At 50.3% G+C, this 13,776-nt stretch overlaps 1 protein-coding gene and 1 non-coding gene across 2 annotated transcripts; both read left to right on the top strand.

Annotated features, from left to right (window-relative positions):
* Nucleotides 1-229: 229 nt before the first annotated feature.
* On the top strand, nucleotides 230-302 carry TRNAW-CCA (transfer RNA tryptophan (anticodon CCA)). Its single transcript has one exon. It is a non-coding gene; the product is annotated as a tRNA-Trp (tRNA).
* Nucleotides 303-1,629: 1,327 nt separating this feature from the next.
* On the top strand, nucleotides 1,630-7,842 carry ADIG (adipogenin). Its single transcript, XM_057703834.1, has 3 exons — nucleotides 1,630-1,854; nucleotides 5,717-5,849; nucleotides 7,598-7,842. Exons 1-2 carry the CDS (start codon nucleotides 1,728-1,730, stop codon nucleotides 5,833-5,835), a joined length of 246 nt encoding a protein of 81 aa, XP_057559817.1. The 5' UTR covers nucleotides 1,630-1,727; the 3' UTR covers nucleotides 5,836-5,849; nucleotides 7,598-7,842.
* The last annotated feature ends 5,934 nt before the right edge of the window (nucleotides 7,843-13,776 follow it).

Below are 13,776 nucleotides of genomic sequence, written 5' to 3'. Positions count from 1 at the left end.
AGCCAGGGCTGGGAGCTGCGTCCCCTGCAGGTGTGTGTCCACGCCTGCTCTGCCACCGCACCACAGCACCTGCCACTGGGTTCTGGTGGCCAGGGAGCTTGGCCCTGGGCTGACTGTGTGGTGGCCCTGTTTTGGGGTCTGGCAAGGAAATGCGTGTTCAAGCCTTTCTCAGCTGCGCTGCTCAGCTCTTTGTGTCCCCAGCCCCTTCAGAATCCAGTGCCAAGGGACTTCCCTGGTGGTCCAGTGGCTAAGACTCCAAGCTTCCAATGCAGGGGACCCAGGTTCAATCCCTGGTCAGGGAACTAGATCCCACATGCCACAACGAAGAGTTCGCATGCTGCAACTAAAGATCCCACATGCTGCAACAAAGATTCCACGTGCCAAAACTAAGACCCAATGCAGCCAAATAAATATTAAAAAAAAAAGTGCTGAGAAATCGCCCCAACCCAGACCACCCAGCTCTTGGCCCCTGAGTGGCACAGCTCGCCAGGCCACCGTGTTTTTCATGGATGCATCTGCCCTGACCTCTGCTGGGGACTCTGGTTATTCCGCAGCTAGACTCCCTCTAAACACACTGGCCCTCCAAACCCCAGCTGTCCCCACCCCCATGTTTACTGTAGCTGGACCCCCCCTTGCCCTTCTCCCTGGGCCACTGTCTTCCTCTAAGGGGGTCTTTCCACTGCATGTCTCCCCTACGTCTACCACCCACTTCCTGCAGCTGCTCCCCCAGCCTGGAACTGGGTCTTCCTGGCTTTCCAACTTGTACTCCACGAGATGCCATGGTTCAAAATCAAGTTGGCATCAGACTGGTTGCCCATTGATGTGTTGGGTCTGAGCCTCACCCCCTGGGGATTCTGACCCAGTAGAGCAGGATGAGAGTGCCAGTTGGCATGTTTCGTAAGTACCCTTCAGCTCCCTCCCCCCACCTGCTGGCAGTGGCTGAGGCAGGGGGGCCACGCACCTGCTTGGAGAATATCAGGCTTCTGCCTCCCTCCCCCCCACAAGCAGCAGCCACTCTTCGTGTGGACTTCCCACACCCATCGGGCTCCAGCCGGGCCAGAGTCTTCCCTCCAGCTTAGGGGCTGTTGGGCGCTGGGAGGTCCAGAGCCTCCTTCCTGTCGTGCGACCTGACACATGGAGAGTTATTGACTACTCCATGAGTGAAAGAATGACAAGGGTGAGGGGGGAGAGAGCAGCTCCAGGTGTTTGGGGGTGTCCTGCCCACTTGGGAGAGAAAGGAACAAGGTTAAAGTGTTAGAAGCTCTTCACCGAAAACCCTAATAAGGAGAGATACAGAAGCTTCCAGATCAAATAATAGTCATTTGTTGAGGGCCTGGCTGGCTCCAGAAGGAATCTGTGATCTCAGACATATGAGCATCCACTGGGGGCAATTTGTATCCATTTTTCTAACTTTTAGCAGCTTGGTGAGGTAAGGATTATTTCCATTCTACCAGAAGATTGTGATCCCACAGCATCTTACAGGGATTCAAACCCAGGCCTGCCCGCCTGGAAGCCTGGGCTTTTGTTCTCAGCCAAACTGTCCCACTACCCCAGCTTCTGCCCACTTGTCCAAAACCACTCTCTCTTTGCCTGGAGGACGTGGTGGCTTCCTTGTTACATCACCGGCTCAGTCACAATTGGGCTGAGACCAGAGCGTGGCCCGGCCCGCCGGGTCCCCAGGGCAGCCCTGCCAGCCCAGGCCGGCCCGGCCCAGCCACACACGCACCATGAAGTACCCTCTGGTGCCGCTGGTAAACGAGCTTACATTTTCTTTCCTGGTGTTCTGGCTCTGCCTGCCCGTGGCCTTGCTGTTGTTCTTGCTGATCGTCTGGCTACACTTCTTACTCAGCCAAGGTGAGCCACCCAGGCCGGGCCCTAATCCTGGAGGCTGGGCAGAGCGTGGAATAGGGTGGGGGTCCCGAAACAACTTTCCCAGAGAGGGGTGTCCTCCAGGCGTTTTAACTACTGGCTCCAAGTTGACAAGCGGTCACCTGCAAGAGACAGGATTGACTTGGTTGTTTAGCCTTTCTTAACCTGGAGTCCCAGAGTGAATCTTGAGTTTGGGAAGCAATATGTATGCGTGCGTGTCTGTCCCTTCCGGGCCGCCGCTAGCACATAAGGTCTTTGGTACATATGAAGTTATTGTCAATGTGATTGCAAATTTAGTAAGATATTCTACATAGAAGATTAGACAATTTCCTTTTGCACTGTAATATATTTTAATATAAATATTAATTTATGGTAAAATAAACTTGGAGCAGAAATATACGTGGAATTGGTTATCGTGTATACAAAAATTCATATTATTTCTGAAGAAGCAGTAGTCACATACCACTGGTATAAGAGCTACTATTATCAAAATATGTATATAAAATATATATATACAGAATAATGGAACTATAATTTTTGTGTGAAATATGGTATCACATGTAAAATGTAAGCTTCAGCATGATAGCAAATGCTTTCTGTTTTTGTGGCCAATCATTAATTTAGAAGGAATTGAATCTTTATAATAAATGAATAAAGAAATAAATACATACACAAAAAAGATGTCTCTTCAGGGCCACAGCTAGCGTATAAGGTCTTTGGTACAAATCGGAAAGAGTGGCCCCTCTGGGCAGATGAATTAGTAGAAGATGTCCCTTCCTGTGAATGCAGCCAGGGCACAAGGCTCGGTCAGCAGAGCATGGGCTGGCTTTCAGCCCCTCTCAGCCCTCAGCCCTGTGCTTTTGCAGTCAACAGTCAGCTCGATGGGTACAGCAGCCTTAGGCATTTAGCAGGTGCCCAGAGACCACTGGCACAGTTCCCTGCCCAGACCACACATCAGGGAGGATCTGGGTTTCTGAGGGACCCAGGATCACGGAAACTGACTGACGTTTGTCCTGAACTCAGCATGCCACCCAGAGGAGTGGGAGGCGTGGCCTGGGGGAGGCTGGCGGCAGTGGGCCGGTGGGGGCAAGGGGGCAGCCTGGCCGCGTGTCAGAAGTGACACTCTGCTCCTCAGGGTATCCCTTCTCCCTGGGCACTCCCTTCACCGAGGAGCCTCTTCCTGGGGACTGCTTGACCTCCCACCTCCTGCTCAGCGGCCCATGACCTTTGACCGCTTGGGCAGGGAGGGCACTGAGCATGTGGCCAGCTCTGCTCAGATGGTGTTCGGACAGGCTGAGCAGTTCACCCCCAACTTGCCCCGTGATCTCAAATGTGGGGGCTGGAATTGTGCAATTGTTAGGAGTTCCTGGAGAGAGCTTCCAGAAAATGTTGGTTCAAAGTGTGTTGTTCTATTCCCAGGGCGAGAGCTTCCAGAAAATGTTGGTTCAAAGTGTGTTGTTCTATTCCCAGGGCGAGAGCTTCCAGAAAATGTTGGTTCAAAGTGTGTTGTTCTATTCCCAGGGCGAGAGCTTCCAGAAAATGTTGGTTCAAAGTGTGTTCTATTCCCAGGGCGAGAGCTTCCAGAAAATGTTGGTTCAAAGTGTGTTCTCCTTCTATTCCCAGGGTGGACGGCAGCCCTGCCTGAGGGCCAGTGTTGGGTAGAAGGTAGCGCCCTCATCTGTAGTGGGCCCCAATTTCAGCTTTGCCCCTTAATCGTTCATAACAATAGCTTTTTTGAACACTGTCCTAGGCCTTGTGCTAAACACTTGGTGTGTCTTATTTCATTTAAACCTCAGAATAACCCTGTGAAATAATCCTTATCGTACAATTGAGGAAACTGGGGTTTGTAGAGAAGTGACCTGTCCAAGGCCACACATTTAAGAGTGCCGACTGTCCGGTGTCTCACCTGGGCTCTGACACCTCCCGGCTGTGTGACTTGGGGCAAATCCTCTCTGAGCCTTAGTTTTCTCACTTACAAAATGAAGATAATAATGGTCCCCACCCTTTGGGGCTGTGGAGAGAGCATATCAAGGGCAGGCACACTGTACACACATGGCAGGAACACAGCAGGTGCCTGTAAGCTGAGAAAGAACCCAGGCAGTATCGGTTTTGTCAAGGCAGGAGGACGTGTAGGTGCGGCTTTGGATGGCTCCTCCAGAAGGTGGGACACCTTCCGTGAGGTCCAAGGCACTAACCTCCTCCAGCAATTTGTTCTCCTTGGAGGCCCATCTCTAAGCCACCCACAACCTGCCCTGTCCGACTCCCTCTCAGACTTTCTCCTGAGAGGCTGTTTACCCACCAGACATCTCACGTGGTGATTTGAAATATGTCCTTTTGTTAATTTTGCAACGAAGAGAAACTGTCCTTAAGGTGATGTGAGCGGCCCTCCCTCAGGGTCCCTGTCTTCTTGGAACTCTCAGTGTTACTGTGTCTGTTCTGCCTGTGCTGAGAATTGGCTCAAACCCAGGGTCTGGGCCTGCCAGGGTCTGGGGGGCTGGGGCTCAGGACACCCTGGTTGGGGTTTTCCATGCTGCCATGGATCTCTTGATTGGAATCAGGGAGGTTTCAGAGCCCAGGAGGCAGAAGGTTGAGCAGCAAGTGCCATGTGGCCCACGAGGATGCGGATGCGAGGATGCCCTGTGCTTTTCCAAGTTGAGGCGGAGCAAGTGGGGAGGAGGAGGGAGCTGCCTGCTGAGATGCGCACAGAGGCAAGAAACGATTGTTGGCAGCGGAGCCCTGGAAAGGCTGGCCAGGGAGGGCAATGCCGATCCCCAGCCTGACATGGGGAGGGAGGATGAAGCCTCTAAATTCCCCGCTTTGGAACAAGGGCCCCATGGAACTGCACGGGACCGTGGAGCCAGGACTGCTTTTGCGTCCAGCACTGCCACCTCCTGGTGGCAGGAAAACCGACACGTGTTATTAAATGCGTACCTGAGCTTCCTAACGTGGCTTATCTCGGGAAGCCAAGGTGAGAAAAGGAAGGAAGGGGGAGATTATTATTTTTCTCAGTACACTCAGATTGTTTCACTGGTTACAGAGAAGTAGAGGAGACTGAAGACAGCCCCTCAGATTGCAGACCAAGAAAAGGCCGAGGGAGTTGGCTGGTGGTCTAGTGGTTAGGATTCGGTGCTTTCCCTGCTGGGGCCTGGGTTCAATCCCTGGTGGGGGGTGGGGCCTGGGGAAGGGGGAATTCTTTTTTTAAAAAAAAGGGATTCCACCATATACTTCTCTGCAACTTCCTTGTAATATACCATAGCCATCCTGCAAGTCAAAAGATACAGATCTAATGCAGGTGCTTTAGAAACCTCATGACCTGCCACACGTGGGTGTGCCGCCCTTCATCACCCAGACCTCTCATGATAGACACACCCAGGGTTTCCAGGGCATTTTAGCGTGTGTGTGTGTGTGTGTGTGTGTGTGTGTGTGTGTGACCATGAAACAGTGCTGCGAGGGAAACCATTGGACACATATGCTCAGATATTCGTTGGTGAATGAACGGGTGGCTACATGGATGAACAGGTGGGTGGGTGGGCTCGTGACTCCTCAGTACCCCCTCCTGGACCATGCTCAGTACAGGTAGGTCATTTGCTCACCTCTAGGGTCCTTCCTCTTCTAGAAAGTGGATGTGTCACAGGCCAACCTTCTTTCTTGGCCCCTGGTCACCATTCAAGGCCCTGAAGTCTTCCTGAGGTCTCAAAGGCTGTCTCACATGTCATGATTCTGCCTTGACCCCCTGGCCTCAGATAAGGCTGCAGGGGCTGCCCGGGCCTGGCAGGGGGCTCCTTTAGCATCAGGAATAGGAGCTAGGATGTGACCACCCAAAAGGCCTTGTCTTGTCCCTCCGCAGATTCAGAGGAAAATGACTCAGATGTATGCTTTGATTGGGAGCCCTGGAGTAAAGGCCCCGCCAAGTTTTGCCAGGAGGAGACATTCCACAGCCGAGAGGAGGAGAGGCCCTGCTGGTGAGGCTGTTCTGCCGGGTGAGGCCCCTCTGAGGGGTGGGGGGCTGAAAACAGGAGCCTTGGGGCCTGCCCAAAGCCTAGGACAGCTACCATGTTGGAGGTCTACTCCCTCCACCCTGTTGGAAAGCTTGCTGTCTCTGTCATGTCAGAGAACCTTCTGCCTTATCGTGCGGGAGATCTGTTTTTGCTGTGTTAGAGGACCAGTCACCTCTGCTGTGAAGAGTTTCTTTACAAAGGTCCCCCTACCCTGTATCTCTATGACCTCACCTCCCACCACTTTCCTTAGGGTCTTTGCACAGGCCATTCCCTCTGCCTGGAACCCTTCCTCCCCCCAACCCCCCCACCATCCCTTACCTCGGAGGTTCCGCAAATGTTGCTTTTTCAGTAGGGGCCCCCAACCACCCTCCTGAGTATCGTAATCTCTTCCCTGCTCTGGCTCTGCTCTACACTTTCTTTCACCATAGCCCTTATCACCCCTGACATGTCGATGACGGATGTCTCCAAAGCACCCACAGCAATGCCTGCCACACGATGGGGGCTCCGTAGATATTTGTAAAAAGAAGAAGAAAGACATGATAACAATAGTAATAGTAGTACTAATGGCTGATCGTCATCTGGTGTTTCATAGGTACCAGGGCCCGTGCTAAGCCTTCACAAGCTCATGCACGGAGTCTTACGAAGAGGATATTATTCTCATCTCCATTTTACAAGTGCGAATGCAGAGTGGCAGTGCAGTTAAATAATTTGCCCAAGTATCAGAGCTCTACCCTCACTGAGCAGCTAGGACACCTCACTCATCCCAGTGGGCTTAAATGCCATTTCTACATCAGTGAGTCCAAATGTATCTCACGCTAATCTCCCTGCTGAGTTCTATTATCTGTCTGCTTGGTGCCTTTTCATGGCTAGAGTGGGATTCTTAATTCCCTTTGCTACCCAACAAAGCAAAACACAGCACCCCATCTTCTGCCAGCTGGTCCCCATCTCCACGAACTGCTGTTGGTGGGTCTAGTTGCTCCAGCTGCAAGCCTGGGAGTCAGCCTTCACGCCTTTCTTTTCCTCCCACCCACGTCCTGTCCATCAGCAAGTCCTAAACTCATGTCTCACGCGTCCACTTCTCTCTGTCCCCCGGGCCACGCGGGCTGCCCTACCCCAAGGTCTGCCCCTGCCTGCGTGGAGAAAGGAGACGGTAGCGAGAAGTGGGGACCCTCACTTAACCTCAGCCACATGGATCCTTAGCCTTGTCATGTCATGACCTTGACAGTTGAGGGCCCTTTCCTCAGAAAAACACACACCTGGACGTGTGCTCAGAGTTTCATGTTCAGGGCCAGTTTCACAGGTTGTCACCTGTGTGGTCCCACAAGGTCACATGTTCAGAAAAGCCTCGTGCTTTGTGTGACATCCTACTGTCACGGTCTTGAAATTCTTAATTTTTTTTTTTTTTTGCCACACCACGTGGCTTATGGGATCGTAGTTCCCCAACCAGGGATGGACCCTTGGTCCGCAGCAGTGGAAGCGCTGAGTCCTGACCCCTGCACTGTCAGGGAAGTCTCCTGAAATTCTTAATTTTTGAACAAGGGGCCTCACATGTTTGTTTTAAATGGGCCCCACAAATCATGTGGCCTCTCCTGTTTGTGTACGATTAATGGGGTAAGAAAAGGAGATTTTCGGGCTCTGCTCGAGAATCCTTGGCTCGCTCATAATAGAGCCCTTCCTGCCCCCTGGTGGGTCTGTCCCCCTCTTACTCTTTCATCCCATTGTCACCCTAGATCCAGTGTTCCACTGCTTCCCAGCCTGGTTTTCCTGGGGTCCGTGGGGCTGTGGCAGCGGCCAACGTGGATGGGAGACTCGCCGGGGAGGGGAGCGGACTTTGGTGAGCAAGGCGCCCCCCAGGCCCCCAACCCATCTGCTCCACTGATGGACACAGGAACGCCTCCAGAGACCCAGCTGTTCTCCGTTACAGACGACCTTCCAGGCCCCCCAGGGAGAAGCCCGAGTCTATGAAGACAGTATAAGCCGGCCCTGGGGAGCAGCTGCCAACTGAACTCAGAGGCCCAGTGAGCGCAGGGCTGGGCCAGGGGCGTGGATCCATATTAAAGAAACAATGAAAACACCTGTGCTCAGGTGACCCCTGACAAACCTGCTGGGCCTGACCAAGTCATTTGACATGCGGTGGGGCCGGGCCCAGCCCTGGCACTGACTTGAATCATCTCTTTCCCATCTGTTTAAAGGGCTGGGGGATCTTGCTCTGAAGTTCTGTTCTCTAATTTCAAACTCACTGTATGAGAAGCCCAAAATCATTCTTTTTTTTTTTTTTTTGGCACACCACGAAGCTGCGGGATCTTAGTTCCCCGACCAGGGATCAAACACAGGCCCACAGCAGTGAGTGGCAAGTCCTAACCACTGGACCACCAGGGAATTCCCTCAGACTCACTCTTTGGTCTTCATGTGATAACTATCTACAGAGCAGCTACCATACACGTAGTTACAATAAGAAGAGCTCACGTTTAGAGGGTGCTTCCCATGTACCAGGTGCTTTTCTGGGTCTTTACGCACATGATGGTTTTTCGCCCTCACAAGCATGCTGTAAGGTAGGGTCTTTGGTTATCCCCTGGTTTACAGATGCGGAAACCGAAGCACAGAGGGCTCAAGCACCTTGTGGGTCAAGCACGGGTGGGGTTGGGATTTGAACCTGGACCCTGACCCCAGCGCCGGCCCTGACCCAGCCCCTGATCCAGAGGGCCAGTTCTTCTCCAGGTCGGGCTGTTGGAGGAGACACAGTGTTCTGACCTTGCAAGAAACCCCGTCCCTGCACCCCCGCTGGCTACGCAGAGGCAGCAAGGTTGATGGGCTGGAGAAGGGGACAGGCCCTCTCAGGGATGCCCTGGGTGTCATCTTTGTCCCCTCTTTCTCTCTCATCCCACATCCCAGCAGCCACCACAAGGCTTCTAAACAAAGGCCAGAGCATGAGCCTGAATTATTAGAACCTGAATTATTAGCTCGTTTCCTGGACTTTGGTCTCTCTGGTTCTGCTTTTTTCTGCCCCGTTAGAACAGTCCATCCAAAACAGAAATCGGAACATGTCTCTCTCCACCACCCCTGTCTTTCTCCCTCTGTCTGTCTCCCTCTGTTTCTCTCTGTCTCTCTCTTTCTCTGTCTCTGTCTTTCTCTCTCTCTCTCCCTCTCTCTCTCACACACACACACACACCCTTTCTCCGCACACGCTTTATCAGGAGATTTTGTCAAAGCTGTGTTTTCTGGGGGCTTTCCTGGCATCAAATAAACACTTTTAGTAACAAACGTCCCCTTTGGCTGAAGCTTCTCCCTGGCTTTGCCTGACATTTTCTGCAGCTGCCCAGCTCCGTGGAGCCCCATGTACCATTTAGTGCCACTGCCCCTTTGCTGGGGCGGGCTGGGGGTCGGGGGGAACTGCTGAGGCATCGTCCAGCTTTCTGCGGACCCAGAACAGCCGTCAAACTCCCCACCCCCACCCGCCCCCAGCCACTCTGGAGGAGCCAGAGGAGCCTCAGGGCGAGCTCAGGCCTAGAGGCAGGGTGGGCACAGCCTGGGTCTGTGGGGAGAATGTCAGGTCGTGCTCCCTGGAAGGGGAACGCCAGCAGCGGAAGGCAGGCAGACAGCTCCTTGTGCCCCTGGAAGGCGAGCAGCTCTGGAGGATTGTTGGCTGGGGGGTGAGGGGAGGGTTCTGTGGGAAGCTGCCCTCCCTGCTCGGGGTGGGAGGCTGAGACCCCTCCAGCCTGGGAAGTCAAGTAAATGCCCCAAGGTTACCGCCAGGGGTGGGGGTGGGTTTCTTTCTTCCTTTCTTTCTTTCTCTTTCTTCCTTCCTTTCTCTCTTTTTTCTTTCTTCCTTTCTCTCTTTCTTTTCTTTCTTTCTCTCTTTTTTCTTCCTTTCTCTTTTTCTTTTCTTCCTTCCTTTCTTTCTTTCTTCTTCCTCTTTCTCTTCCTTCCTTCCTTTCCTTTCTTTCTTTCTTTCTTTCTTCCTTCCTTCCTTTCTTTCTTTTTCTTTCTTTCTTTCTTTCTTTCTTTCTTTCTTTCTTTCTTTCTTTCTTTCTTTCTTTCTTTCTTTCTTTCTTTTTCTTTCTTTCTTTCTTTCTTTCTTTCTTTCTTTCTTTCTTTCTTTCTTTCTTCTTCCTCTTTCTCTTTCTTCCTTTCTTCTTCCTCTTTCTCTTTCTTCCTTCCTTCCTTTCCTTCCTTCCTTCCTTCCTTTCTTTCTTTCTTTCTTTCTTTCTTTCTTTCTTTCTTTCTTTCTTTCTTTTTCTTTCTTTCTTTCTTTCTTTCTTTCTTTCTTTCTTTCTTTCTTTCTTTCTTTCTTTCTTCTTCCTCTTTCTCTTTCTTCCTTTCTTCTTCCTCTTTCTCTTTCTTCCTTCCTTCCTTTCCTTCCTTCCTTCCTTCCTTCCTTCCTTTCTTTCTTTCTTTCTTTCTTTCTTTCTTTCTTTCTTTCTTTCTTTTTCTTTCTTTCTTTTCCTTCCTTCCTTCCTTCCTTCCTTCCTTCCTTCCTTTTCTGTCTTTCTGCCTTTCTTTCTTTCTTTCTTTCTTTCTTTCTTTCTTTCTTTCTTTCTTTCTCTCTCTCTCTTTCTCTTTCTCTCTTTCTCTCTTTCTTTCTTTCTCTTTCTTCGCATTGAACCCAAGCCCCCTGCAGTGCAAGTGTGGTATCTTACCCATTGGACCACCAGGGAAGTCCCTGGAGTGGGTTTCAAACCTTGGTCCATGGGACCCCCAGCCTAGGTCTCTCCTGGGATGCACACTGCCCTGGGTCACTGACTTCTGGATACTTAGATATGTGAGTGACCCCCAATACAGGCCATTTCCCCTTCCTCCTGACGAAGAGAGTATTAGGGACTCCAGGGTTTATTTGGGGCTCAGGACCCCAAATGGAGTCTCAGCTGGGTTAGTGTGGCTATGCGGTCACCTCAACTGAGAACTGTCACCCCCCTGCCCCCGCTCAGTGTGTCCCTGACAGCCAGACCAGAATTTTTATTTTATTTAAAATTTTTAAATTTTTATTATTATTTTTGGCTGCGCCGTGCAACCTGTGGGATCTTAGTTCCCCAACCAGGGACTGAACCCAGGCCAAACTCAGCAGGTTTGGGCATATATCTTGGAGAATGTTGTGACATATATAAAGCTGTACTTTCTTGGTTCTACGCAAATACAATCATGGTCCTGGTTGTGCTTCTACACTTCCTTTCGATCCTTAATTAATGTTATGGACATCTTTACATGTCAGCAACATGAAGGTCTAACTCATTCATTTTAATGGTCTCCCAGAATCCAGTTTTATGGATATTCTCTGGCTAACTTAGATATTTAGACTGACTCCAATTTTTAACCATTCTAAGCAATACTGCAATGATCATCTTTGGAGATTTGTGTGGGTAAAATTCATTCCCAGAAGGGTAACTGTAGGTTTTAAAGGTGCAGTCAGAATATTGATAGGTCCTGCCCAGTTGCCCTCCAAGAAAGGCTCTGGCTCAGACCATGCCTGCAGCCGGGGAGCCCCGTTGCCCTCCTCATTTCCACCTGAGGACCAGATTGCTGCCTCTGGCCAGTTTCTAAGTCAATAGTTCTCCGGCAAAGACTGAGAATTGGCAGAGTAGATTTGCATATCCAAGTTTTCTAGTAACTGAATTAAGCATCCAGTTTTAAATTTAAATTAGTTAAGATTAAATAAAATTAAAAATAGAGGAGAATTCCCTGGTGGTCCAGTGGTTAAGACTCAGTGCTTCCACCGCAGGGGGCACAAATTTGGTCCCTGGTCTAGGAACAAAGATCCCGCAAGCCTCGTGCCCCCACCCCCCAAAAAAAAATTCAGTTTCTCAGTCATACTAACCACATTTCGAGAGCTCAGTAGTCACACGTGGCTAGTGGCTACTGCACTGCTCAACACAGCTTAGAAAATAGCCTAAGTGACTCAGGCAGGAACAGGCTAGTGTCTATGACATTTTGGTCAAAGGAAGGATCAGGGCAAGCCTCAACCCGTGGGAAACTTCCAGAACCTCTCCAGCAAGCCCTGCAGGGAAGCCCATTTGAACGGACAGCCACCGCTCACCTTTAGCAAATTGTTGTCCCTCAAGGATGGGGCCCCAGGACTATCCTCTCTTTTGATTTTTTTTCCAAGAGGAACTAGAACTAGAGGATTTTAAAACGTGAGATCTCCTCATGTTCAAATGATGGCAATCCATAGTGAATGTGCTAACATCCAGTGGGGGTAGGCACTCTGCTACTTCGAATGGAGATTGTTCCATCCTGATTTTCCAGTTGGGAACATTTGTCATCTCAGAGGTCAAGGGCAGTACCGTAATCTCCCCCAACCATCTCAAAAAATGCAGGCGGCCCCTCCCAGAAGTGCAATGTGAGAACTTCGATGCAATGCATCCGTTCCTACCCTACTTTTGAAAGCCTCTGCACAATTCTCTGAACCCTAGCACCGTAATGATGCTTCCAGCTGAGCGCCCCAGCCTTCGCTGCACAATGGAATCAAGTGGGCAGCTTCAAATAATACGGATGCCCATGTGCCATTTCCAGGGGCTTTGGTGTGATGGGTCTGCAGTGTTGCCCAAACACTGGGACTTTGAAAGCCTGCCTGGGTGATTCCAGTGCACAGTCAGGGTTGAGAACCACTGGTCTGTGGGTCTGGTCCACACCTAGAATGCAGCTTCTTGGCCCAGCTGGTCTCCTATTTCTCTGGCTCTTACCTGCCTTGACCAGCTGAAGGGAACACGCATAGCTGTGCCTTTCTCTGTCGCCTGGCCCAGCCTCAGATTGGATTCAGGAAGCTAAAGTATATTGATTCTCTTCCAAGGTGTTTTCATTCTTGTTTTCTATAACACAAAGTAGCCATGCTTGGGAATTTCACAACCCAGAGATCAGCTCTAGCAGAATTACTATGTGGGAGAAAAGTGGCAAGCATCACTGCACAATTCAAAGAATGAGCACACTGCTTGGAATGAACACGGCTTGTCTTAAGGGGAAAGTTGTTGCCTTACAGGAATTTTAGGGGCTCAGTTAAGATGATACTCAAGGGACATCTTTGGTGTTCCAGTGGTTAAGGCTTCCCCTTCTAATGCAGGGATGCAAGTTCGATTCCTGGTTGGGGAACTAAGATCCCACATGCCTCATGGCCAAAATAACCCAAAACATAAAACAGAAGCAGTATTGTAACAAATTGAATAAAGACTTTAAAAATGGTCCACATCAAAAAAATCTTAAAAAAAAAAAAGTGATACTCAAAATGCTAACTCAGGATTTTCCTTTATAAGATCTCATTCCCACCCCACACTGTCCCCACAGTAATTGCTTTATAGATGGCAGTGTTGCTGTGTACTGATGTTCAGGTTGTGCACTGCATGAAGATGTTCCATCCAAAGGGACACCATCCATATCATAGTCATATAATAGGTTATAAGAGAGTACATGTGCGGGCGTGAAGGATCCAGACTTCCTGGCAAGTCCTAAAGCAGCAGAGGAGAGATCCTCCTTCATAAGCTCCCATTGGCACACATGGCCATGTACACATTCATGGGAGAATATGGACCTACATGTTCCCTGTCACACCTGTGTGCCACTTGGCTATGCCTTGAGATTGACTTTCGACCTCTGCTCTCTGAGGCTTGATTCTCATCCTTCACATGACTCAGAACCTAATGTGTCATTTCATCTGGGGGCTGGGCATACGGTAGAACATGGTGTGGGCATATGTCATGTGCACCCAGCATATAAGAATGTGTGTGGGTGGGAGAGAGTGGGCCCACTGCTTCTCTGGGAAAGCTGCTCAGGTTGTTCAATACTACACTGTCTCTGTCAGCAATGGCTGTGTAACAAATAATCCCAAACTCACCAGCAACCATTTACTTAAAAAAACTCATTATTCACACCATGCATCAATAGATGGCTGAGGGTTGGCTGATGTGGCCTAGGCTCTGCTGGGTGA

The sequence above is a fragment of the Hippopotamus amphibius genome, chromosome 12 (assembly GCF_030028045.1).
Source record: "Hippopotamus amphibius kiboko isolate mHipAmp2 chromosome 12, mHipAmp2.hap2, whole genome shotgun sequence".
Taxonomy (NCBI): domain Eukaryota; kingdom Metazoa; phylum Chordata; class Mammalia; order Artiodactyla; family Hippopotamidae; genus Hippopotamus; species Hippopotamus amphibius.
Note: the sequence above shows the minus strand (reverse complement) of the source record. Positions and strands in the feature narration are given on the sequence as shown.

Coding starts and splice junctions, on each gene's coding strand:
- ADIG (XM_057703834.1), top strand. CDS start 1,728: ATGAAGTACCCTCTGGTGCCGCTGGTAAACGAGCTTACATTTTCTTTC. Junction 1,855..5,716: donor ACACTTCTTACTCAGCCAAG/GTGAGCCACCCA, acceptor GTCCCTCCGCAG/ATTCAGAGGAAAATGACTCA.